A 25,543-nucleotide genomic window follows, 5' to 3' on the forward strand; every position below is an offset into this window, starting at 1 on the left:
CATCGTATAAAATAATCACTCTGCAGCCATTTGGGCACAGTTTCGTAGCGCCATCTATAGTGACATTTTGATGGTATTTGTTTCGAACAGGTTTATGTCTCTACTTTCGAAGCATTTATTTCTAACTATGGACATGTTTCGGGACATATTATTTTATTTAGCTTTTCGGTTCCAACAGGATTTGCTGCAGTGCTAATGCTTCTAACAGTATCTAATTGAAGAGCACAATCTTTAGAAATAGGTGAAATGAATGAAGGCAATAAGAACAAATAAAAAACATGTAGTATGATGTGCGGCATAAATTTAAGTGAATAATATGTGAGAGTTTAAATAATTAAATTGTATAAATATACACACAGACAACATATATTTAATTTAAATTTTCAGAAGTAATGTTTTAGGCACACTTGACTTGTGAAATGTGATTATATTTTATTGTTTTGTCATAATGAATTGTCCTAAATCGAGCTACATAAAACATACAATTACATAATTCGAGTATCAACATCCGATGTCAGCTAAGTATTAGCTGAGTGAACCGGTGCTGTACCGTAGTCTGGTAGAAAAAGTTAAAACAAATACATAGAAAGCAATGGTTTAAATATCAAAGATCTGTAATATCTCTTGCAAAATCGGACAACATTTCCATGAACATTTCCGAATGCGAATCGTCGATGCTGTGACCGTGCCGTGCGGATGGGCCGCTCTTCTGCATTACCTGATTGATTACAACCGAAACACGATCCAGGGTAGACTGTAATATAAAAAAAAGGAAAAATAAAATTACATTAATTTACACAACCACATATGCAACTTCATTTCAAACAAAAAATGGATAAATAAATGAAAGCTTTAAATACCTGAGGCCAATCTTCACGGAATAGAGTAACGAATTGATCATTCAATAAGTCCTTTGTGATGATATCTGCTTCCAGTAGGATTGCGATAAACTCCGCATACAGTACATAATGAGGTTGAGGTGTAGCGTTAACCTCAAGCATGCGGATAAAGCGCTTGCTTACCAAATGTGAAAATATGTAATTTGTGTCTGCAAAAAAAAAAACAAGAATTTAATAAGAATTGAAAAGCAATACAAAAAATACAAAGCAAAACAAAATAGAATCTACCTCGTTGCATCTGTTTGCGACGGAACTGCTCTATTTCTGCAGGATACACAAGGGACCGCTCATGTGAGGTTAAGGTTTCAACACTAGACGAATCGTCCAATTCCGGTGGTGGTGGCAAACAGAAACGGGCCATTTTTTTATGCTTCCAAATTTTGACGGCATGTTGGAAAAGATCAGGTACGCTCAAATCACAGCGCGATTTAACTGCGGATGGAAACATTGACAATATTGAATAAAATAAAATCTAATCCAGTTCAGTTGTGCGGTGGGATATTTTGAAACATTACTTATTAGTAAAATCAATTGAAGCAACATGAACGCCAGTATGCGATCCATCATCGGTGTTGTGATGAGTCCGGGCTGTTCGAGGAAAGCATAAGTTTGTGCGAGAAATTCATTCAATTCGCCTGCGGTGATTTGCTCCGGACTGGACGCAGCATGGTGCACGAGCATTTGCAGCCTGACGTAGAAGCTAGAGGGCATGATGGCGCAATTTTCCGCGACGGAGAATTCCGTTTGGTTGGCATTTGTTGAAAGTGTTTTTTGCTGTTGATGCTGAGTTTTGTGTATCAGACTTTGCGATTCACTTTCTACATCTTTACAGAACAAACCTGAAGAAAAACGACAACAATGAAAAAAAAAAATCATTTTTGTTCTGATGTCTACAAGCAATTCTATTCCAACACTTACCCGTAATAGACATGTATGACTGTCGCCATTCACCTGATTTTTGAAGGCACTTTTCTAGCGCAATATTTTTACACAGCTTACGTACCGGATCAAGCGTTTCCTCTGGGAGCAATGCATCAAATGCTTCCTGTAAGAAACAAATAAAAAACAGAGAACAATTCAAACCTTACAAGCGAGAAACGAAAGCACACTTTCAGTTTACTTCAAGGGCAGCAGCACTTACCGTGATTCGTTTGTTTAGAATTTTGGGCACGTGGCTCTCCCAGGTATTGTTAATGAGATCTAGTGCTTCATCGCAGATGTTTAGGATTGTTCGCTTTGTATTTTCCAAGTCGACGGCTTTCACCTCAGCAATACGATCATTTACTGTCTTTTTCTCTGGCAAAATAAACCGCATCTGGAAATCCTTTATCACAGCCGAAGTAGAACGGTCCACGATTAGCTCAACGGTGCGACGCAAGGATTGGCTTTGCGACTGCAGAAATCCTTCGACCAGACGCTGTTGCACGTTTCCGTGAGACGATTTCGAACGATTATGTCCGGCACTCGTCGAAGAAATGTCCAGCGTAGTTGCTAGTTCGTTTACGACGCTTGATTGATGTTGTGTTACGATTCCCGAATAACGTGTGGTAATATGCCGATAGCGTCCTGTCCTAGATACGGTTTTCTCCATTCTGGACGGCATCACTGACACACGGAAATCGGCCAAAAATGGACAAGCGGCACTGAGTATGTTTTCCAGCAATGCATTAAAAACTATGGGGTCCTTGCTGTGTTTCACAACGCCGGCTGGCTGATCTGTAGCGGTATCATTGATAATGCTGCTCAACATTTCCGATGAGTTGTAGTACTCCTCCGGAACGTTGGGCTGGTCGAACAGCCAATCCAGACAGGATCGAACGATAAACCTAGACGTGGGAATCACGAATAAGTCGCTATTTGCTGCGTAACCGCACACGGACGACGATTTGTAGATATCGTGCAGCATCCGGAAGAGTTCTTCGTAGTAACGCAAACGAAGTGTCACCAAATCCAACATGCTCAGATACTGCACAAGCCATGGAACGGTAATGACGAGCTTTCGCTCGGCAATCGATCTTAGCAAGATGGGTTGCACGTCGAACGGTGGCAATAACTGAAATGATTGAACGTTACGTTAATAAAGCGTTTAGTATTTTTGTTATACAGTAATGAAAGTACATTGATTTGCGAGAAACACAAATCTCTACCTCAAGAGCACAGCTTGGTAAATGTTTCGATTTCCATAGAGCGTTCAGAGCGAATAATTATAATATTTGTTTTTGTTTTTACGGAAATTAGTTGTTTTTCCTTCAATTTCAAGTTTGTCGCATGTGTAATAGAATTTCAGTGACAATAGTAGACATAATTAATAATTATTATTATTTATTCGTCAATGAACGAATAGGCCCACTTGACAGCGCTTAGGATAAATACATCAGCATATTAAAGCTCCGAGATGATTGGAAAAAAATTGAAACGCTAGCATTTTGGCAAATGAATAAGAATTTCCCATCCGATATTATAACATAGCGAGCACAAAAACAATACATTGGAAAAAACATCAGTGCAAAGTTTAACAAATAAAGAAAATTAATTGATTGCAAGAAAAATATAAATAAAACACTTTGGAATTTATGTGCAACTCCACAATTATTACAAAGCATCAGTTAGGTTTTAGTTATTTTGTATTATTCAGAAATTTACAAATGGTTCGATTATATTAAATCAAAGAAACTGTAAACCTGAAAAACAATAACGTTGCTATCGAAATTTAAATGAAAATATGAAGTAATGTTTATGCAAATTATTATATTGAGCTTCTTGAATTCGCGGTTTGTTCAGACCTAATTAACTTGTCAGTTGAAAAACTCCCAACAGTAAAAGCGGTTGTAATATTTTGCGGCATAGAGGTTCGCTTCACCAAAAGCAATTATTTTAAGTCACTGTAAATTATGACTCAACATGTGGAAACATAAACACTTTAAATATTATTACGATTAATTGCTGCGCTGTTAAAAAAAATATTCCACCTCCGATCGAGCTGATGATGATTGCCTCCGCTTTGGTGAAATCTTTTGCATTTAATCGATATCATGGTACTGCCGCTCTGGTGTTACAGGGGAAAAAACAAGAAAACCAAGAAGTAAACAGGAAGCAGAAAGTATCAAAATTAGAACAACAATCGCACCAATAATAAAAGCACCATCAACAAAGCAAGCAGCAGGGGAACTTTCTCGGCAGCGAATCTCCGAGAAGGGCACGCAAATTTGATCCGAATTCTGGGTGCACATCCGGTGAGCCTGCCTCCCCGCAAACACAAAGAATGATAAGCCTTGGGGCAAAGGGTGCTGATGCCGCTGTTGCTTCATCCTCCGAACCGGGCTGGAGCAAGCAACAGGAGAACGGCGGTGCCTATACCGTTGTCCCCGGAAAAATTACCGTAATGGTATCTTCTTACGATAATGGTCCTCGTAAGACATGCAACAGCTTTCATGGTCCCGCTTGCCAATCCCACTCCCCGTTTTCCTTCCGGTCTCTGACACACCGACGCCGATAAACAAACACAAACATGTCCACCCCCTTAGCCATCACTCGAGATGATGGAAGCGCCTAGAACGTACGAATTAGAAAGGAGGAACAAAAAAGGAACACACTGGTTCTGCTATTCTATCTTTGTCCATCCACAGAAAGCCAGCTTTTGTCTTTCGTTTAGCACATTCATTGTTGTTTTTTTTTTGTTGTTTTGCTGGCGGGTGTGTTGTATCCTTTTTGCGCCTACGGCATTTGCCTTGCAGCGCTCGGTTGTTCTTATCACTAGTGATAGGCTATTGCGCGTTCAATCAAATCGTACGCAGAACATTCCATACGACGAACTTATTTTGAATGGGGGATAACATCCATTTCGAGAGTGAAAGGTGGTATATAAATGATGTGAGGATTTTAAAAGCAATAGTCTTTCGATTTCAATTTTCAAAAAGGGATCAGTGGCAAATACGTGAAGGGATTTAGAAAAGACATAAAAACCGTATATAAGGAATAAGTTGGTACACAGCAACAATGCGTCATTTTACAACAATGGAAGAAAATTGAACAATAAGCTATTGAAATAATAACATTTTCATACATCAGACTATAAAGTTTAGATGGACCAATTTTCAGCAAGACAACATAGCTGCGTGAGCGCTTCTCACTTTCCAACATTTATTTATTTTTTTTTGATTGCATGTTTCCAGGCGGGGTCTGTTGTGTTGCTAAACCACAAAAGATCAACAACAGGCTCACAAACATTCAAGACGGCCCTAGAGCCCTGTGTACGGGGTGGTTTGGATTAAAAGTTAAATTGAAAAGGTGGCAAACGCACACTGGCACAGCCATTCAAGGGTTTTTGACACGTGTAAGTGATCTTTCAAAGGAAAGTCAACCCTTTGTAAAATGGAAGGTAAAACCACTGCTGCTAACCGCATAAAGGTCTACAGAGAGCATAATGTCTTTGAACTGTTTTTAGAAATTATCTTATAAAAGGATGGATAAACTCGCTTGGATACCCGCTTGGATATCTGAACTGGTGATTTCATTGTTCATATTATATTTCATATTTGTTCCGTGTTTAATAAAATTGTGTTAAAAGCGTTTTTAAAAAAATGTCAAAAAATGCTTTTACACCAGAAGAGTTAAACAATCGTTAGTGAAATACCAAGCTGCAAAAAAAAATTGTGCGTGTATCATAATCCACTTCATTTGTTTCAGAGCAAACAAAGAGCACCGCAGCGCCGTTGCAAAGGCGCTGTGTTTAACCGCGTGCGGCGAAATTAAACCGGCGAAGAGAAATCATCCTCGCACTGCTCCTTGTGCGGTGGCATGGGAGCGGCCATACTGTATGCCGGCATTACCAATACGAACGAAGTGGAAGATTTGATAATAACAACACGCAACATGCCCGCTTGCCTAGGAACTTCAAAAAGGGCGCGTTCAAAACAAACCAAAGCAGTAACCGAAACAGGAACAGCAGTGGCAGGATGAAGAGGATGATGGTTCCGCACGAAACCTACAGCACCACGCGATTATGCGCAACAAGCAGCAGCAATAGCGTCCCGGCATGTACTAGCGTTGCAAGAGTTGGCTCCCGGAGACAAGGGAGTACCACTGTATTCGAGCCTTGTTTTTTTTTTGCACTATCGGGCTAAACAACAGCATACCCGGAAAAGGAGAAGAGCATTCAGGAGAGAAATCGCTATCGAGAGTGTGTCGATACTGCGGTGTAGAAATGGTTTTCTCGTACCTCGATTTGCCGTCTAAGAACAACAGAGTATCCGTGGCAGGATACAGCGCCACACAGACACTTATACACCAGGACAATCTCGGATGGTGCTTTCTGCGCATGGTAGCTTGATACGCATTTTCTTTGTTTTCCCACACGCCCGGATCTCGCAAGGCCGCAATCACTATCACCTCTGGTAGACCTCCCACACTGGTGCGTCTCTTTCACGCTACCTTTCCTTACATTTTCCCCCCTTGTCTAGTGCACCATCCCGATGAGTTTGCTGTATTCTGTACCGACAAAGGGAGGAAATTGAGAAAATTCCATTACCAGACTGTACCAGACAGAATACCACGTCACCCCATGGTAGCCGAATCCGGCAGTGAATCCTGCGGTGCAAACTAAGCACATCACCACTCCAACCAACGATGTTTTGCGTGCGATGAGTGGCACGACCGATGCCGGTGCTAATGCGTGCCTGTGTGTGTGTGTGCGATTTTGTGTGGGTATGGGTTAGAGCACGGATGGACCATAAAGCATCAACCAGCCAGCAGGCAGTCGTTTGGCGATGGATTTTATCGCACCAAATCCATGAATGGAGCGAACGGAGCAGCTCGAATCAAAGACCCATCGCTGCTATTGGGTACATCACCCATCCCCTTCAACTTCCCCCCAGAAGAATTGGTGCCACCTGTGGTTGTGGGCATGTGGCCGAACACTAATAATCCAGCACATTAGGCTTCCCACGGTGGCACTGGCCATAAATAATTGAACCAACAAAATGCTCACCATATTACGCAGCTCGATTTGACGATTTTCCACTATCGTGTTTCGGCCTCCTTCGTACTGGAATGGGCGCGCGATGATGAACCCGATAAATTTGGCCAGCAAGCGCATCGTGGCGATTGTTTCTGGGCGAACCTGTAAAAAACGAAGGAAAAGAAATACATGTTTACCTACAATTAGTAGACAAAGTTTTGCAGTATATAGAGTACGGAGAAATCAAGCTTAGTGCTTGCCGATGAATGTTTAAGTTATGATAAATATTGAGGAAGTAATGCAGTTATAAAGTAATTAAAACTTTAGCTACCATCTGATGGAGACGCATGGTCTTTTGTGTTATGTTTGCAGCACAGTTTACCGACCCAACAATCACCGATGCTTTGCGCAATGTACTTAGAACGGATAGAAGGGAAGTAGAAGTTAGAATTTCATACAAATATATGCGAAATATACATAAAAGCATCCCCATTATAAGCCACCATAAAACCCTAGGCACAGTCAGAGTTCACTGAACTTCTCTGGCCGGTACCACGTTTCCTCCTAGAGGGAAAAAGTGAAGCTGTAATCGGAGACAGACACATGGAACTCTATCATGACTGCCGACAAACAGGGAGTGCTGGTAAAATCCGGGCGTTCTATTTCCGCCTTTCCAATGCGGGTGTTCAGCAAGTACGCGCTAACTACCGATGTGTCTCGACTGTGCTGAATCGGGTTGAGTGCGAGAACCAACAGGCGGATGGTTATCGATCCGTTTTTGATGCGACGTACTGATACACACGCATGCACACAAACACATATATATTAATTCACCACCACCGTTCGAGGGGCTGGTTTTCCATGATTTGATAATATTGCTCACCGTTTGTTAGTAAATGGGTAAGCTCTCTGCTCAAGCGGTCTACGAATGTGCGGTGTACAGCTTGATAGCAAATACGATGGTGATTTAAAATGCTTACGAAGGCAATGCTTTACAGCAAGTGAATGAGCAGATTTCAAACTAATTACAAATCTCGCACATGGGTTATGGGTATTTTATTTCTGAATTATTGTACCTCATCCAATATGTATCATCTTTTCAAAATTGTAAGTTTGTGCAAATTTGTTTCTCTTCCACAAGCGCTACAAATTATTAATATTGTAAACAATATATTGTTCGTCTATTTACAATTCATGCTTTGCTTTAACATGAAAAATTTTTTCAAATCGTTCAGATTTTACGTCCGTAGTAGTCATTTACTCGAATACCCTGGTAGCACACTAGCCCATCAACGGGGTGATAACAAAGTTTTATCAATATTTACCAAAAACTCCCTCGCTTCACACAGAGAGCACCGTAAGTTCCACCCCAGAAACTGCCTTGTGGCAAAAATGAATTCGTCCCTCCAGTTTATCGTACTGCCGCATACGGTTTTTTTTTTATGACATTTCCACCTTTTAGACCCATTTTCCCATCCTCGACGGCTTACCACGTATTCCGAACGGGTCGTATTTGCCACACCGCATATGCTGAATACTTCGTACGTTGACCCATTCATCTGCAGCAGCTCATGAATGAGGACCGCTTTTAGCTGCTCAATGAATATCTGATGGTTTTCGCTAGCCACAATAAAATCCCGAAAAAACATCTGACTGCCAGGGAAAAGATACTGTGTGGAAAAAATGCTGGGCCCTACCAACCGTTGGCGCAACTTTGATAGCTTCGTCAAGTCGATGTTTGGTAGCGCCATTTGAAGCTCGCTAGCAGAGTTCTGAAAGTGGAAGAAATAGGAGCAAGAGTTGTTTTAATGTTGGCGTTTATCTTTAAGTATTTGAGAACGTAAAGGGCCACTGCTCTACACTTACATCAAAATTAAACGATATTATCAGCTGAGCACTAAACAGTTTAGCCAAGTGGGACATATTGATGGGATGGTTTAAAATGTCCAGCATTGCTCGCACTTTCGAACCGAGCTTCGTCTCAAATTCCCATGCCGGATTCAGATGTTCGCTTTCCCAGACTCTGAAGAAATGAGTAAGATGATTAAAAAAAACTTTTTGTTTGCGCTAAGTTACAAACGAAAATAAAAGGAATAAATGAACGATAATTAAATATTTATCAAATGGTTAATCGACTTATGTTTACACTTAATTTGGCCTGAAATAAATATTATTTTTTGGTAGATATGTATGACAAATTCGAAATTTTAATGCTTTTTGCACTGTAGTGTATGTATATTTGTGGATTTTGTAGCCAGAACCCGATTAAGAACTTTTCGTTTAAATATCTTTGCTGGTGTAATCTAATCTCCTGGTGATATAAAGTGCAACTTGGTGAAAGGTGATATAAAAATCAACTTGTCCTAAATTCTTTAAATATTAAAAATCATACATCCATCAACGTAACGTAACGTACCTTAGGGCAGCATAAAACAAATCTCGCTGCTTGTTAAATGCACTAAATTCTTTCGACGAAGGAAAGTGATCCTTCGTGTCGTTCTCTTGCTGGTAGAACACGTTTGTGATGCTATTGTTTAGCATCAGATCACCACCACTAGAGCCCTGATGAATGAAAGGGTTCTCAAGTTTCATCTTTTGCGCCAGCATGTCTCGCAGGAAACCGTTCAACGTCGGATGCAATACCGCCAGCTGCTCGTTCTCTACTACAACTCGGAGCGAGGTGCTATCAAGCAGTGCCAGCAGTGTCCGTTGTTGGTAAAGCATTGCTGTTGCAAAGTAGACACAGTTATGTGGGCTACGCAGAACGTTGCCGAGCTCCGCTGTGGTATTGTCGGTAACAGGGGATGTGGTTTCGAGGTTTCTTTGTGGTGCGATGTATCGTTCCGTACTAACTAAATTGATAAGATAGGCTAGTTCGTTCAACATATTTGGCACCAGGTTGAGATCCATCAGTAGCGCATAGATAGTCACGAGCCGATCGATGATTAGTTTTTGAGTAATTTTATCGAATTCGATTACCAGTACCACTAGTGGTGGATCCGTTCCTTCTTTTCTACTACTATCTATTGGCACGAGTTCATCGATATTATTCGTGGCAGGGTCCGAAGAAGGAGGAGTCGCATTTTCAGCATGATTAAAAGAACTGTGCAGAGATTGTTTCGCGCGTATGTTTCTTTGCAGGTCTGCTTGTTCTGCCTGGAGGAAATCACTTCGAATCTCATCCTTCAAATGACGCAACATTCCGCGAGGATCGTGGCTAGCGTCCTCATGACACTCGATTGATATGAGATTGTTTTCCGAGCGAAATGATGATGAGTTAAAGTCATGGCGTTCCGACACTGTCCTACTGACGGTCGTCGGAGCAATACGTCTTCTTGGATTAGTGGACTTTTTCCCACTACTCCCCGCACCTTGTAGCGCACCGTCCTGCGATTCATTGAAGGACGTTTTAGTGTTCAGCGAAACTCGCTTCCTCACATTTAGTCCATCATCGACAACGGGTATTTGGGGGTCCTTGTTCGGAGTCACGTTTAGCTGCGGAAAGTCATCATCCTGAAACATGGGACTGTTGGGTATACCCGACGAATTTAGGCCACTGGGTTCATTATTACTGCCGCTGTTATTGCCGGCAAATGGGGAGCGACGATTTCGGTGAGGTTTCGTCGTCTGCGCTACGATATAATCGCCGAGGCAAGGTAAGCTTGTTTTGCTACGCCGGCCGGTCGCACCACCATCGCTTAATCCGCTAGCGTCTTGACGTTGTGATCCGTTACCGAACGTGTTGGGTGATGGACATGAGACCTCCAGACTTCCGTTGCGTGATGATCCGTGCTGTGGCGTTGTCTTCCCACGATTGCTGGCGATCGGCGTGCTAGTAAAGGACAGAAGCATATTACCCGCACTGCTTCGTGAAACATTATTGCTACGGGGAGGTGTTGCGAAAACAGCTTCATTGGTGTTTCTGCAGCGTGATAAGGCTTGATTTTCGTTATTGCTCGGTGTATATTGCCCGTCTGCTGTACCAGATTGTGGTGGGAACCGTTTCGGTGTGGAATAACCGGTTGCTCCTTTTAGTTCACTATCGTCTGGTGCACAATATTCCAATGTACGAAATTCGGGTGCGGGTTTTCTATCCGACTCACACACACCCGATAGACCACCGTGCTGGTCGAAGAGCTGCCGTGCTATCAAATGTACCGGTGTTCCGGTGGTGTCAAGTTCGCTGGCTCTATTTATCGAGTGACCTTCGGTGGACAGCGGTGTTGCTGCGCCTGGGATACCGGACGTTGGGTAACAAGAGCCGTCACTGATTGACAGTTTCCGCAGCTGGGCGGACGGATTAGACTGGAGCACGTTACCGACCGATACCTTTCTTGGTGTGTCACATCTTGGTGGGGCTATTTTTGATGAGCTGGAATAAGATGTAGAGCACATGCAGAGGGTCATAAAAGCACAATGTAAAGCGAAACAAAAATTTTGTGTAGAAAACAAATTTAGTAAAACAATTGATTTTTTCGCACACTATGTTAAATCTGGTTTATAATTTGTTTTTATTGGCTTAAAATACGATTTCAAGAGATATATTTTACTAATGTCTTCTGGTGTCTTGGATAAATTTCATTTTATTTATTTTTTTTCGCAAATCAAATTTTACAATCGTGTGCGTTTTCTTTTCTTTAATATAGCTTTATTTAACAAACGATAAGATTTTGTAGAAATATATCAACAGAATGCATCACATAAATAAAAAGAAAATTGAATATATAGTTAGTTCAATAGCTTAATAAATATGAATTCGATGCATTTATTAAATAATGTGTTCTCTTTCATTATTCATTTTTGCTTGAAATGTTTTTTTACATTTGCTTTGCTGAATACACAAATTTATCACACCATTTTATAACGACCGCCTGGGCAGTGGTTTACAGTGGATCACATAAGAATTTAAATATCATTCGTAGCGCATCATAAAGTATGCTGATTAATGCGTTCATTCTCACGACAAACCGGCACATACAGCATACAACAAAGAATAAAATTTAAAGCAGAAACAAGCAACATAACGAACTCATTAAGATTAGGTCAAAGATAATGACATCAAGCAATGGCGCTGGCCTATTGTGCAATTAAACTCGACGCCCGCTAGGCACTCTCGCTAGGTAAAGAGACTTCCGCAATCGATCAACGCACCCCACACACATCATCGTCGGGTGTGCTGTCGGCGGCACAGGTGAAAAAGTTATTGATGTTTTGCTATGTGTTGGTGCGTACGCTTCTTTCTATTTGTTCGAAGAAAACGATACGCTTCTTAGTCTTCTTCGGTTAATCATGCAGCTTAAAATAGAAATGGTTCGCGCACCAGTGCGCTCAAGAAAGTTCAAGGTCGAGCAAAAAGCTCTTCAGCATATGACAGGGTGGCCCCGTTCGTTTGCCGCCTGCCCATCACGGCCACCAACACACAACACATTCGCTACTCTTTGTCAACTTCCGCAATCCGCCGCTACTTTCCGTTTGGTCCTACGATCGGGACACGCATTCCCATCGGCGTTGCCTTCATTATCGTTGTTCTTGTGCTCGTTCGTTCGCCGTAGCTTTTTCTCACACCTTCTTCTTCTGCGAGACCCTCTTACCCCCTCGTAACCTTCCCACCAAAACGCAGACTCACCGATTCGCGCACATCGCTGAAGTCGTTGAACGACGGATGCCAAGAGCGTTGGTCCGCTTTATAACCAAAGATCAGCTTTTTTACTCCTCGTTATCGATTGATCGTGACGGGATGTTTGTGTTCGAGTGTGTATGCTTTTGTTCTGGCTGTTGCCATGGTGCGGCAGGCTTTCTCATTGTGAAGCCGGATATCAATTTAGCAAATGAAAACGAACGTTCAAACCACACGCGGAAAACATTGTTTCCTGCTGTAATGTAGGTATTTTTCGCGCAAAAAAGGGGAGAAGAAGGCGTATTGAGTAATTGTTACTTTCGGCTTATAAATTCTTTGCAATTGATTAGGGCAGAACGATCGCAGAACAAGGAAGAATTAATATTGTAAGTTCAAAAATGGTTAATTCAATGGTTAAGTTTAAGTAAACATGAATGTTTTCGTTCACAAGTTTACTCAGCTATCAGGTCAACATAAACTGTGTACCTTTCTTATATGAGCAACAAGATCTTCTTCCGGCTGTTAAACTACAGTGCATTTCAAAACTATAAAATCATTATTTAATATAGGGATAATAATAACTGGAATCTTTTAAAAATATGTAAATCGAATACGAATATGAATAATTTGATCCACAACGTGATTGAAAAGTTATCTATTGTTATCAATCGTTAATAATATAGCAATACGTCCAGACCGTTCCTTGTGAATAAAAAAAATCGTTAACAATATTCTTATCAATCGTTAAAAGCTAAAACTTCTTTGATATCTTCCTACGATCCACACTAGACGCTCATTTTATACAGATTGCTGTAATCTGATCGATGAATTAAAAATTACATGTTTTAGTTAATAATATTGTATTATCGCTTAACTGGTCCAATCAAAACTAAATAACGTAATTTTCAAAAGTGCAACCGATTTTTGAAATCAATTGTTTTTACGGGAATTTTGCTTGAAATTAAGCAAGATTTTATTTAAACCAACTTGATAAACGGTTAAAACAAATGGCTTATTACTATAGCTTATTAGTGCCGTTAGCGAGTCGAAATTTTTCTCATCCCACTTATTAAAATTTGTCAAAAATATGGAAACGCAAATATATAAATATGGAAACAATCCAAAATTAAAGGCAAAAGAAAATTGTTAACAAATTATTTAGAAAAAAAAACTTAAAAATATGAATAGATTTATAGTTTTGGACAGAGCTGTAGTAGATATAGCGCAAAAAGAGATACAACAATGAATAAAAAAAAACAGTTCAAAAATACATCTAAACTAAAGCCTCATCGAGAACCATCCGAATGGACCGAGCGTGTAAAAACCTCTCACGTGTATGCAGGGATGTAGAACAAAAGACTTTGCTGCGCGAACCGTGACCGCGACGAAACATTAGCAGCAGTTAAAAAGTCAACGTTCTGTTGAACGTTCTGTAAGCCAGGCCCCGATGAACCAGGCGGGTTAACGAATGATACTGAACAGCATCATTTCGGTGGAATATGTAACGGGCAAACCGCCTAACCTTCGATGGGAGAATGACCGCTCTCGTTATAGCCGATGCTGCCCTCCCATCATGGTCAGGGTCAAAAAAAGAAAAGGCTCGCAATGGAAGGGAGCTAACAGTTGAAACTATCGTCGGATACACTGTAGCATAGCGGCACGTTAGGCCCAGGCACCACTGAAGTGACTCTTGCTACTGCACTTATATACCTATGGACGCGTATGTGTGTGCGCTAGTATCTTTCAAACAGCCCATCAACCCAGCTCGCCATGGCAAGAGTGTGAATTTTGTGAGGCTATTGACGGGGGCTCGCGATTCATTGTGAATTCTATACGATCAGCCAAGTTCAAGTTCGCGATACTTCTGCACGAGTGAGACGAATGATTGACTGTAAGCCTTAGTAAAGAAAAGAGAACGCACACACGTAGCAGGGGCCAAAGAACTTTCCTCTTTATACGTGCTTAATGCCACCCCTTTTCAACTGGTACTGGATGCATTCTCTGTCCGGGTGAGGGTACTCATGAATGAGCAGTGCTCATTTACATATTACGTTTCTATTGTGCTAAGTCTGTTTAATACATTTCACTGCTGTTGATCCGTTGTCCATTTTTAAATTGTTTAAATAGTACAATGTGTTTAGAGGCTGTATTACTAAATAATTATCCAATGTTATGCGGCGTGGAAGAACAAATTTAAAACGAATGACTCCGTAATACTTACTCTTCAGTTTGTGCACGGATGAAGCCGATGAAATAGCTGGCAAAAGCTTCCAGAGAGCGTTGATGATGAGTTTGATGTTTCTATTTCGTCCACACACACACACAAAGAAGCCAAAACGAAAAGAAAGATAGGAAATAGAACATTAGTGACTATGTAAATGACTGCCTGCGAAGAGCATGAAACATCGCTGTTTAAAAGATCATAAGCACAGTGTGCAAAAGTTTCCCAGCACTTGCTTTTTTTGTTGCTATGCTTTACAGAAAAATCTGCTGCCTCACCCTCGGTGGCGGGTTTATTGGCTTATACCTCATTTCGATCACGATTACCTTCGGCCCAGCATCGAATTCGCACGAATGGTGCGTTCATTGACATACAGCTGAAGATCAAGATCAACCATCGAGAGCCATCATCAGCCGATCGACGATGACGGAAACTGGACCCGGGTTGGGTTATATTGCCCAACACACACTGGTTGGCGAACATTGGCTGACCGCGCAAATGGTCAATCCAACCCACCTACCCTCGTGATCGAGAGGTGTTTTAGCAATAATTTTGCTTTGTATTACTTTTCCTCCGGCTTGTTCCCGGTCTGTAAGTGTATTGGGACGGTGTTTGGCTTTCAACTTGAAATTTCATGGACTTCCCTTTCCTAGAATCGGCCGCCACTGCCGTGCGTTGGAATTCGCGTTCGAGTGGAGTTCCATTGACCGAAAGCCGGTAACTAACCGGACGACCTCCCTTTCTCAGGATGTTGACGGTGGATGGGTGATGGTCTTGCAAAAATTGTCCATCGCGGAACTTGATCCGCCGTCGACACGTATGCGCAGACGACACGTCAACCTTCGATTCGCAAAATAGTATACGATAGTTGTTACCAAATGTCGATACATCTGTCCTTGTATATTAGAATTGGGAATTTCATGAACATATGAGAAACTTATTTGCAGAAGGAAGTAATAGCACCAGTGCATAACGTGCCGTGATGTGTTTTACGATCGGGGTTTAGAAATTAAAAATATGCTTACAAAACGAAATATTTAGCATTTTTCCAAGAATCTTTATGATATTCAACTACATGCATAACCGGCTCAACCACATTAAAATGGACGGGCAACAACACCTCATCACCTGAGCACCATTTGCCATATAATGTGGCACGGTAGCATGACCAGCATGAAACCGAAAGCAAACACCTTTCCACGCGAGCGTTGATACTCTGATCATGATAATACGATGTGCAGGTGGAAGGCAGGCGTCATGCATAGCAATAGGGTTGCCGCATACTAAACATCTACATTCGATGGGGTCTCCTCTACCGTCTAATAATTGTGGTTTCTAGTGGCAAGCCCCCACCAATCTTACCTTGGTCGTTCCCCCAAAAAGAGGATATATGCGAATCTAGTGCCTGAAAATCGAAAAAACCTTGAACTGACATTAACCTCCAAAAATTCATTCGGAGGAAGTCGATTGTCTGTGGAACGGTTTGTGGCGGCTAAATATGGTTTCCTGCCGGTGATATCCTGCCTAGCTACAGGCGAGTTTTAATGGTATGCGATCGTTGGATCATTCGTCTAGCGAGCCGGCTCATGGCTCGATGGGGCGAATTGGCATTGTGAGCCTATGAACATTTGGCTATTGGAGTATTACGTGATAATGCTCTTTATTTCCATTCCTTCCTGACCATTCTACTAAGGACAATACACACATCTTGTAGTTAATATTCGCAATTAATCAAATTCGACGATCTTCGATCCTCCAGACCTATCTTAAGACCCTTCCTAAGGCCCTTCGTATGATCGCATAGTGGACGGCTAGTTCGATGGCCCCCTATTCGGTTCGTGGAACGGAAATCCGTGACTCACCGCTACCACCTGCTAGGCTACCTCTCTTGTTTTTTCCCCCATTCTGTTCATCGCGAACTCGTCTTGTTCTCACTGTACGCATTCTTAAACGCGGTACGTGCCGGTGATCGTTTTGTTCAGACAACTTCCGCTCAGCTACACATACACGCGTACAAACACCAGGACACACTAGTACGCCATGGCTCTCGTTTAGTTCCCATCCATGTTAATCCATGGAATTCAGCTTGGAAGATACTTGTCCGATTTCGCTTCTTCACGTTCTGTTCGATGTGTTGTAGAACGTTGTTTTTTGTTGTTATTGTTCATGGTTCCAGCGTTGTCTCTTTCGTACGTTTCACAGTTCAATGGCCTACCCCTTAGGTGCCTCCACGTGAGATGAGCTGGCGAATCTTGGCAAAAGCCTTTTTGCCTGCTGCTTAAACGGTCAAGAGCCCGGCTCGGTTGAAGATCAAGGTCTCTGGTGGCGGCAGCACTCTACTTACGTTTCATTTACGTACAATCTGTTTCGCGTCTCCATTCTCCCATAAAGCTTCGCAGCTCGTTTGGCACGTTTCCACGAGAGTCGCTTGTAATCGTTGTGGAGCAAATGGTTTTCCGGGGGGCAACAAAGGGAATTTAATTACTTTCGCTGTTTCGTAGAAACGCACAAACAGCGCGATGGATTCTCTCGCTAAAGATCTTGAGATGTTACGTCTCTGGAAGTTTTCGCCCTTTGGTGTGAATTATTAGTTCAATTTTACATAAGTGAAATAACGCATGAGTGATTTTTATTTCATAATCACATTTTACAAGGTGTACATTTATTACTGGAAGGTAAGACATCAATATATGCAATATTCAGCATAAACAATATTACTCTCTCTCTCTCTGTGTTCTATTCATGTCGATTAAGAAATTATGCTCAAGATCACTATCAATGCGACGTGTCTTGTAGTACTTGCTAATCATTCATGTATCCAATTACACGATCCAAAGCACACTTATCGCCTCAACAGAAAAAAACTGCTTCATACGGATGTGAGCAACATTACGTAGCTTTTGCGGTGTTATTACAAACATTTGCCAGCCAACGATCAACCGTACACCGCTTACGGACGATGTATGTAAAATCGCAAGAAAAATGGTTTTCTTATCGCTGCCCGGGCTGCACCATAAACAGATACACAACAATTGCACCCACGGTTAGTTGCTTAGTTAACGAAAACACACCGCTGCGTGTCCATTTGCAAGCGACAAACGACACGGTAGTATCACCTTCGGGTTGCCGCCCCGTCGACGGTCATGTTCAAGCGTTTAAGTGCTCTGGTAGGGCGCAAAACAAGAAACCACCGGACAGTACCGTGCCTTTGCTGGGTGGCAATGCCGAAGCGGTGGTACATTACACAATGCTAGAAACTAACGAAGCACAGAGACATCGACTACTTCTTTCGGTAGCGAAAAACTGGCTTAAGAATGTAGCAAAAAACGAAAAACAAAATCAAAATAAGGCTATCTATTAAGCTACGCCTAAATTACGATCAGCCGTACGAACCACGGTTGCCCTAGATATGTATGTGCATTTTTTAAACTTCCTCGTTCTTTTTGGTGCATTTTTCTTGCTGTACGGATCGTGCATGCGGTTAGCGAAATAAACAATCATAACCGATTGCGGTCGAAAAATGTAATACTTTATTTATACATTCAATCAACACGCCCAACACACATTCATGATGGATTTTTGGAGATAAATTTACGATGAACAATTCATTTCATTGCCATTCTGTGTGTGTGTGTGGGTCAGTTGCACAAATGTAACATATTTCTACTGAACAATAGGAAACAATAATGCAAAAATACTTTTTTTCTGATCGATTGATCAGTTTCCATTGCACACACGTGTTCAATCGAAAAGGGCGCTGCCAAAATTCAACACTTCCGCAGTGCGCGCATTCGTTTTGTCCGGCCATCGCCGGGCGCGTACTTCAAGGTCCACAGCCTTTTTGGAAAGCTACCGATCGAGGCGAAAAGAAGGGAACGTGTTCCGAAAAATTAATACCTCACAAAGTACGAATTAACGGCACGATCATCACGTGCGTCTCGTTCCCCAACCGATCAAACCACAATCGATCGAACGCAGCCACACAGCGAAACCTTCAGTTCGATCACTATTGTGTCGTGTGTATCGGTTGCCGAGTGGGCCACACTTTTCGGCCCGATTAGTTCGCCACGCATGCCACCACGGTAGTATCGGAAAATCGTTTCAAATGACCAACAACAGCGAACCACACGGCAGTCACTCCTTTTTTCCAGCTCACCACCTTCAACGGTATCGCTCGCTCGTTTGCTCTTCACCAACAACAAAAAACCGGTAATCCATTTCGGTGCAAATTTCGTAATGCAAGGCGTAATCAACCAACCAACACGGCCAGCTAACCACCCACATTCGATCGTGCACATACACGCATTGGGCACACGGACATTGGGTTTTTGCTGGAGCACATATACGCAACATACTGCGGCATTAGGCAGTGGCAGTAACAACACAAACAATCACAGTGTTTTGTTTTACCATCGATTTCAATGTTCGATTGCAGTTACCACCCATTCTGTGCCAGTGTGTTGTTCTCCCTTTCGCTTTTCTACACGCTTTTACGCGGTAGTAACGTTGCAAACGGTGCACCGGCATACGCTGCAGTGTAACTTGCTGACGTACGGATAAAGCTGCAACCCGAAATTTCTCTAATTCCGGTGAATGCGAAATAACAAGCTTAATGCTTTCGCAAAGGTCACTAGAGTTTTGCTTTGGGCTATGCTATCACCAAAACATTGGAACCGGGAAATGAGCTCGTATACATACTCTGTAGAACTATATTTCGGTCATTCTACAGTCCCAGAAAACTTCTTCATTCAAAACTCCTCTTTACGATGGCCGAAGTTGGTTATTATGCAAAACTGTTATACCGCAAGTCCTCTCAGCCTCTGTGATATGGACTCTGTCCAAAGCTGAGAAAAAACCTGCAATATCCATTCCAGAAGAAAATGTCTTGAAGGAGTTGTTGTCCCGCATCTGTGGCAGACTATAGAACAACCCACCTCAATATTTCCATACTCTAAGTAAGATAAGATAAACTCATTATTATATTAGGAATCTGACTAACCAGGTTCCGGTGGGTTAGTCATGTCATTAGAATGACATCGAACAACCCCGGAGGAAATTGCTGCTGCTAGGAAAATTCTGTATAAGGAATTGTATCGCTTGAGGAAATTAACTAATGTACATAATTAACAACATTTCGGATTATTCGAGCTGCTTGTTAGTATTTTCCTTTATTCGATTTTATATCCTGTTATCTTGTTTAGTAATCCTAGGTAATAACTCGAGCAATTTTAATAAACATAGCGTCGAGACGGTGTATTATGATGCGATATTGAGAATTTTGAAAGATTTAACGATATTGAGAGTTCTGTGGTCAAAATATAATATTTAAACAAGGAAAACGATATTGTTTCGCTAACTCCATTGCTGGTTCTTCTTTTGATATCACCTTGCAAACAAAGCTTACAATAAATCGTTTTATAATATTCTAAATGATTACTTACGATGCTGCATATTTCTTCTGTTTCGGATTTAGTGATTAGTTAAGTGCACAGAATAAAACACAAACATTTTAAGAATAAATTATTTATTTGTGAAATTGTCATACAGGATAATACAAATAATGCGTACGTTTCTATGTAAAAAAGGATAATCCTTTCATCCCATTCAGTAGGTAGAGTATAGTTTCAGTACAAAAATGAATCGACTTCCTCCCCCCAGCTAATGCTCATTTCATATGCTTTCACACTTAAACTGACCATAGCCAGTTCTGTGCAAAAAACCCTAGATTACTGATTGCGAAGGATGTAAGTGCATCTTTTTTTTTTCGTTGGTCAAGAAGCTTCATTCTTACGCTTTCCACATTCGTCTCGATTCATTTGCTGCCATACGGTCAGTACTTCTTCAGTTTTCTTCTTCTCTATGCCAACACTATTCTTCTGCTTCGGGAAACTGTTTAAACATAACAATCATAATAATAGGTAGAAGTGAATCAAAATTAAATAGGTGCAATAACTACCGTTTCTCGTTTGATGCGGAGTGCGGATAATATTTGCTACTCGAAACATGCGCGTCATTCAACGCGTCATTCTTTAGTTGCTACTTGCTATTTAAGAGCTACTGTTTAACAAAACGATAAATTTTCCTTTTTTTTCAAAAAAAACATGACTAGTTCACATAAAGTATGAATCGCTTTTTGTTTACAGATTGATCTTCAGACTGATCTGGTGGTTTGCTACAGCAAATGGTGTAGTAGTAACTAGCATCATATAAGTATTAAAACTTTACACCATTTTGCGCTCTATTACCTTTTCCTTCCCATGATTCGTAGTAGTAAACGGTAATTCGGGACAATACTAATCGATTCCTAGTTGCATACAAACACAAACGATGGAGGAAAACATTTATAAGTACTGCAACACTTTTGCAGTTTACATATGAAAGGGTGAAAAGAAAAACAAAATCTTTGCTTATCCATAATTTATGAGTAAGTAGTAAAACGTATCTTATAAAGATATTTCAATAATCAGTCACAAATAGTAATAGAAGCCTTGTGTTACATCCTTCAGTGTTGAAACAGATCGACCGACTATGGGAAACGTCTGGCCGGGGTCACTCTTAACTAATCTTACGAACGATTAAAGAACAATTGGGAAAGGAATTCATCTTTTTTGATCAGGCCTCCGCCGGAAAGGTAAAGCATCACCGGCATAAACACCCAGATGAATTCCTCGCTGTACACACGAACACACATTAAACCTACGCCATTATACACGCCAGTGGTCAAAGGAAGAGCGAATGCTTCATTGCATACATACTGTTATCCTTCGGCAGATAAGCATGCCCAACACACTAACGCCGTAATGGAGCCGATAATGGCTGCCTTATAGATTATAACCGATGTTCTTTAACTGTCTACCTTGCCTCTGTTCGTTTTAACAATGCTCAAAAGACGGATTCACACATTAAAGATAGTACACACTACATTGTGGTTAAACACCAGCTAATAATTCGTTTCCGCTCCGCGTGCATGCGCCCGTATCGTATTCATCCTTTCCGATTAAGCAAATCGTACAGTCACAAATTAATTATCTGGCCATTTTCTGTTATTCAGTACACAACCTTATCGTCTTATTATGTTTTTATTCACTGTTCTGTGTGGTTTTATCTTGTTTTCTTTGCAGTACCATACTGATGTCATACTGACAGAGAGCAGTCTAGCTAAAGGACGATTGAAACCATTTCCGTACCAATAAGTCTCTCACTATTAAGTGGGGGGAAGGAGGGAAAAATTGTTAAAGAAAACTATTAAAATGCAGTATTTTGCATCTGCTTATAATTGTACAAAAAAAAAACAACTGTTAGGATACTACTTTCTAATCACAAACGAACGAAAGGTAACATTGTTCAGACCGCGTTAGTCGTGTCATTAAGAAGTGCTTGCAAAGTGTTTCAAATAAAACACACATACACACAATAATATTGTAATTTTTCAGCAACCAATAACACTTGAGGGGGTTAGTAGTTTCGGTAGGAATGTGGAACAAATTGTGTAGGATTGTAATTTCATAAAAACGAGGAAAAAAACTCGTCGAAATTCTAGTAGACCTAACAGGATTAACACATGCACATGTTTTATTAATTCAAACAGTCCACTTATCGAAATGCAATGTTCTGGAATGTGTTTCTATATGTCCAATTCAATACGTCTAGCTGCATTTAATATAGCTGTAAATATTGAAAACGGTTAACGATAAAAAGCACTACCTCCGCCATATTCGTACGACGGGAAGTACAGTTTAATGTCTAAAAAACAGTTTGATATTTTTGAGCTTTCACCTTTTGCGTCTGTTTTTTTGGCCATTCCAGAAAACATCATTCCTTTTGCATCACAAACTACTGGTGATGAAACAGTGTTTAACAAATGTGCGGGTGTTTTTTTAAAGTTTTTCAGAAAAATGTTATCAAGTTTAATGAACACATATTTGGAAGGAAGAATAAAAACGAAACTATAAGCAGGACATATTTAGTAACACACACAACAAACACACCGCTATTTGCTCGTTGGGTGGTACCAGGAGCATGTGTTCGTTTGACAGTAAGTTTCATCACAATTGGCGTCCGGTGTAGTTTCCATTTCCATCTTCGCACCACCCGTTCCGTGTGCTGGTTTAGTAACTTTACTATGGATTCATCCTTACGATGTATGTGTTTTCTCTTTCCCCCCCTTTTCACTGCTGGTGATTGTATAGCGATTGCGAGAGCTCACAGAAAATAGTCAACAGTATAAAAAGATTTTTAACATGTTTTTTGTGTTTTTTTTTTCTTTATCTTTCCGTTTTCTTTTCGCTTCCAATTGCATTCATAGTTGAATGTTTTCTCGCGTCATTGACAGATGCACATATAATCATGCCAGATCCTTCTACCACAACCCGATTGATCCTTTACAGTTTACAGCGTGCGATAAATAATTGATTCCCATGGTTCAGCACAAATAGTTTTGCATATCTTGCCGTTCTTGCACTATCCACCATTTTATATTCTTGCTTACCGGTATTGTTTAGAATGTTATGACTCACACACGTTACCTTGCGTCAAACGTCACAATAATTATCATCATCCACATCACCTGCATCATCATCATCTTCCACCAACCATCATCATTCGCAATCTCAAACCGGTGAACATCCCTTCGTTAATAACACATTAGCGATCAAGTTTGGCTTACATTTATCATCTATGCACACAGTACTCTCACTACGATTACTAAGAGCTTGTTAACCACTAAAAACCTTCAAACATTCCGAGATGGTGTAAAAAGATCAAGTAACAGTGTTGATTTTCTTAAACGATGTTTTGTTTTTTTTTATTGATTTAGTTAATCTTTATAGTTTACTTATTATTGTTGCAGTTGATGATTATTCTTGATTTGAAAGAGTGTTCCGCTTCTCCGTACCATTTGCGCCACCCGGCGCCTCCATCTGTATTTGTCCATTGCACTATGCATAGTGTGTGTGTGTGTGTTGAATTGTGTGTTAATGTGTGCCATTAACCGTATCCTTTTTTTGGGAGCCTAATAATGTGTGGCTAAGCTTCTGCTGCCAGCTGTCACCAGCTGGTTGTTCCTGTTTCAAATTATTACTCTTCTTCACTTTATCCTCTACGACAACACGGTATTTCACTACTTAAATTCAATTCAACACTAGGCACCTCCGTTAAGCCCTCCGTTGGTGCCAATTGCATTTTTGCTGCTTCCTTCCATTATTTTTTATTTACTTTTCCAGTTTCATAACATAAATTTCAAAAGAAATCAGCTCACTATACCGTGCACATAACATGTGTGCGTTGGAACCGATTGATTGAAAATTGGTTTGGTCCATTTTGTGTTTTCATCGTCTGAGAGAAAGAGATGAATGAGCGTAGTTTATGAATCTCGCAAGCAACCTATACGTCTAATAAATAGCAATAATGTTTGATGTTTGTTAGCAGCATAATTGTAAGCGCAGTAAAAATTCAAGCTATCATATTTGTATTAATATCGTTACGTATCGTGTCCGGTTTTTTTTTGTTTCTTTTCGTGTCACTGTGCTTAGGTGTATCGTACAAAATGTTCGTACCTAGCAAAGGGAACAGCGCGCGGAAATGTTTTTCAGGACGATGCAGTGAATGGTGAATGATGCTTGGAAATCCATGTTTTTCCATGTTGCACCGAAAAGTTTGCATTTTCTTTTTTCTTTTTGCTCATGTAAACATCACATCAATAACCGCGTTATAATTGCCCAACAATCCTGTCCCATTCTATGTCCGGCGAACGTTAAATGCTTGTGAGTGTGTAAAGTTTTCAGAAACACATTTTTATACACACTAGACATGCATGCAATGCAGCATGAGCAAACAAAGTAAAAATCATTCTTTCAAAGAACGAACCCCATTTTGAACGGGTATGATTGATTGATTGATCCCCAACTGCAAGATCGGAAGCGATCTTGGCGAGGTGAAAAAATGCAGCCTAAACCAATCGGTTTTGATTTGCCGATTTTTGATTCGCCGTACATTTTTTCTACACACGAAAAGTTTGTTGGAACTTTTCAAAACCATGCCATTTTTAAAAAATAGTCTTGTCCTCTTGTCCTGGCATCGGTTCATTCCGTGTACAATAACGTGGCATGTAGAAGTGGTTATTGAATGGTTTTGAATATTGTGTGCTGTGTGTTTGTATATATAGTTATATGTTAAATATTAGGACCTACTTTAATTCCCTACACCACTGTTGGACATCGATACATGTCTAGCATTGTGTTTAGTAATTGACAGTATTTTTTTTCTTCTCATCTTTTGCAACACACTTATGAATAATTACGAAAAGAGCTTCACCGTACGTTGCTATTCACTTTATCATATGCTGTGTTTGATTCGTGAGAGGGCACTCATGTAGTGTTCATCGTTTTACCAGCACCAAAAGATACATCCAATGACGAACGAAATCGTACCAAAAATCACACCAACGTGAGCATCCTGGCACTCACACATTACACTATGCTTTACAGGACGAAGCACACGGCATGGTATGTTATGTTTAATAAAAACAAAACTAGCAACACTCACTTCCATCTTCGCCAAGATGATGGTAGCAGAACAATTTAGAGCCGTAAATATGCTAGCAAACTGTGCATTTATTGCTACAATGTGATCTTACACTAGAAGTGTCTAATTCGCAAAAGTTGTTGGAGCTGGTGGTGTGTATGTATCGATCAACTACTGCCTATGCTGTGAGTTTATTATTCGAGAATTTAAAATATGCGCCCTCTCACATCTCTTCAACAACAGTTTTTACTACCGCACCTCTTCTCCGCTTCCGTACTTCTGCGTGATTACAATGGATGGCGACGACTTCATTACTATCAGCTGCCACA

The 25,543-nt window shown here is 40.8% G+C and overlaps 1 protein-coding gene across 1 annotated transcript in view; it reads right to left on the reverse strand.

The window, feature by feature from the left end:
- Positions 1–407: 407 nt before the first annotated feature.
- The window catches only part of LOC125761637 (protein disks lost), a 78,529-nt gene continuing 53,393 nt past the window's right edge, over positions 408–25,543 (reverse strand). Inside the window, exons 2-12 of the mRNA XM_049422962.1 lie at positions 14,694–14,773; positions 9,272–11,227; positions 8,722–8,878; positions 8,346–8,627; positions 6,886–7,017; positions 2,041–2,952; positions 1,818–1,944; positions 1,415–1,738; positions 1,128–1,331; positions 861–1,048; positions 408–754 (exon numbers count right to left, since the gene is read on the reverse strand). Coding sequence (XP_049278919.1) covers positions 605–754; positions 861–1,048; positions 1,128–1,331; positions 1,415–1,738; positions 1,818–1,944; positions 2,041–2,952; positions 6,886–7,017; positions 8,346–8,627; positions 8,722–8,878; positions 9,272–11,227; positions 14,694–14,773 — 4,512 coding nt within the window. The 3' untranslated portion in view covers positions 408–604. The remainder of the gene's footprint in view (positions 755–860; positions 1,049–1,127; positions 1,332–1,414; positions 1,739–1,817; positions 1,945–2,040; positions 2,953–6,885; positions 7,018–8,345; positions 8,628–8,721; positions 8,879–9,271; positions 11,228–14,693; positions 14,774–25,543) is intronic.

Source organism: Anopheles funestus, chromosome 2RL (assembly GCF_943734845.2).
Source record: "Anopheles funestus chromosome 2RL, idAnoFuneDA-416_04, whole genome shotgun sequence".
Taxonomy (NCBI): Eukaryota; Metazoa; Arthropoda; class Insecta; order Diptera; family Culicidae; genus Anopheles; species Anopheles funestus.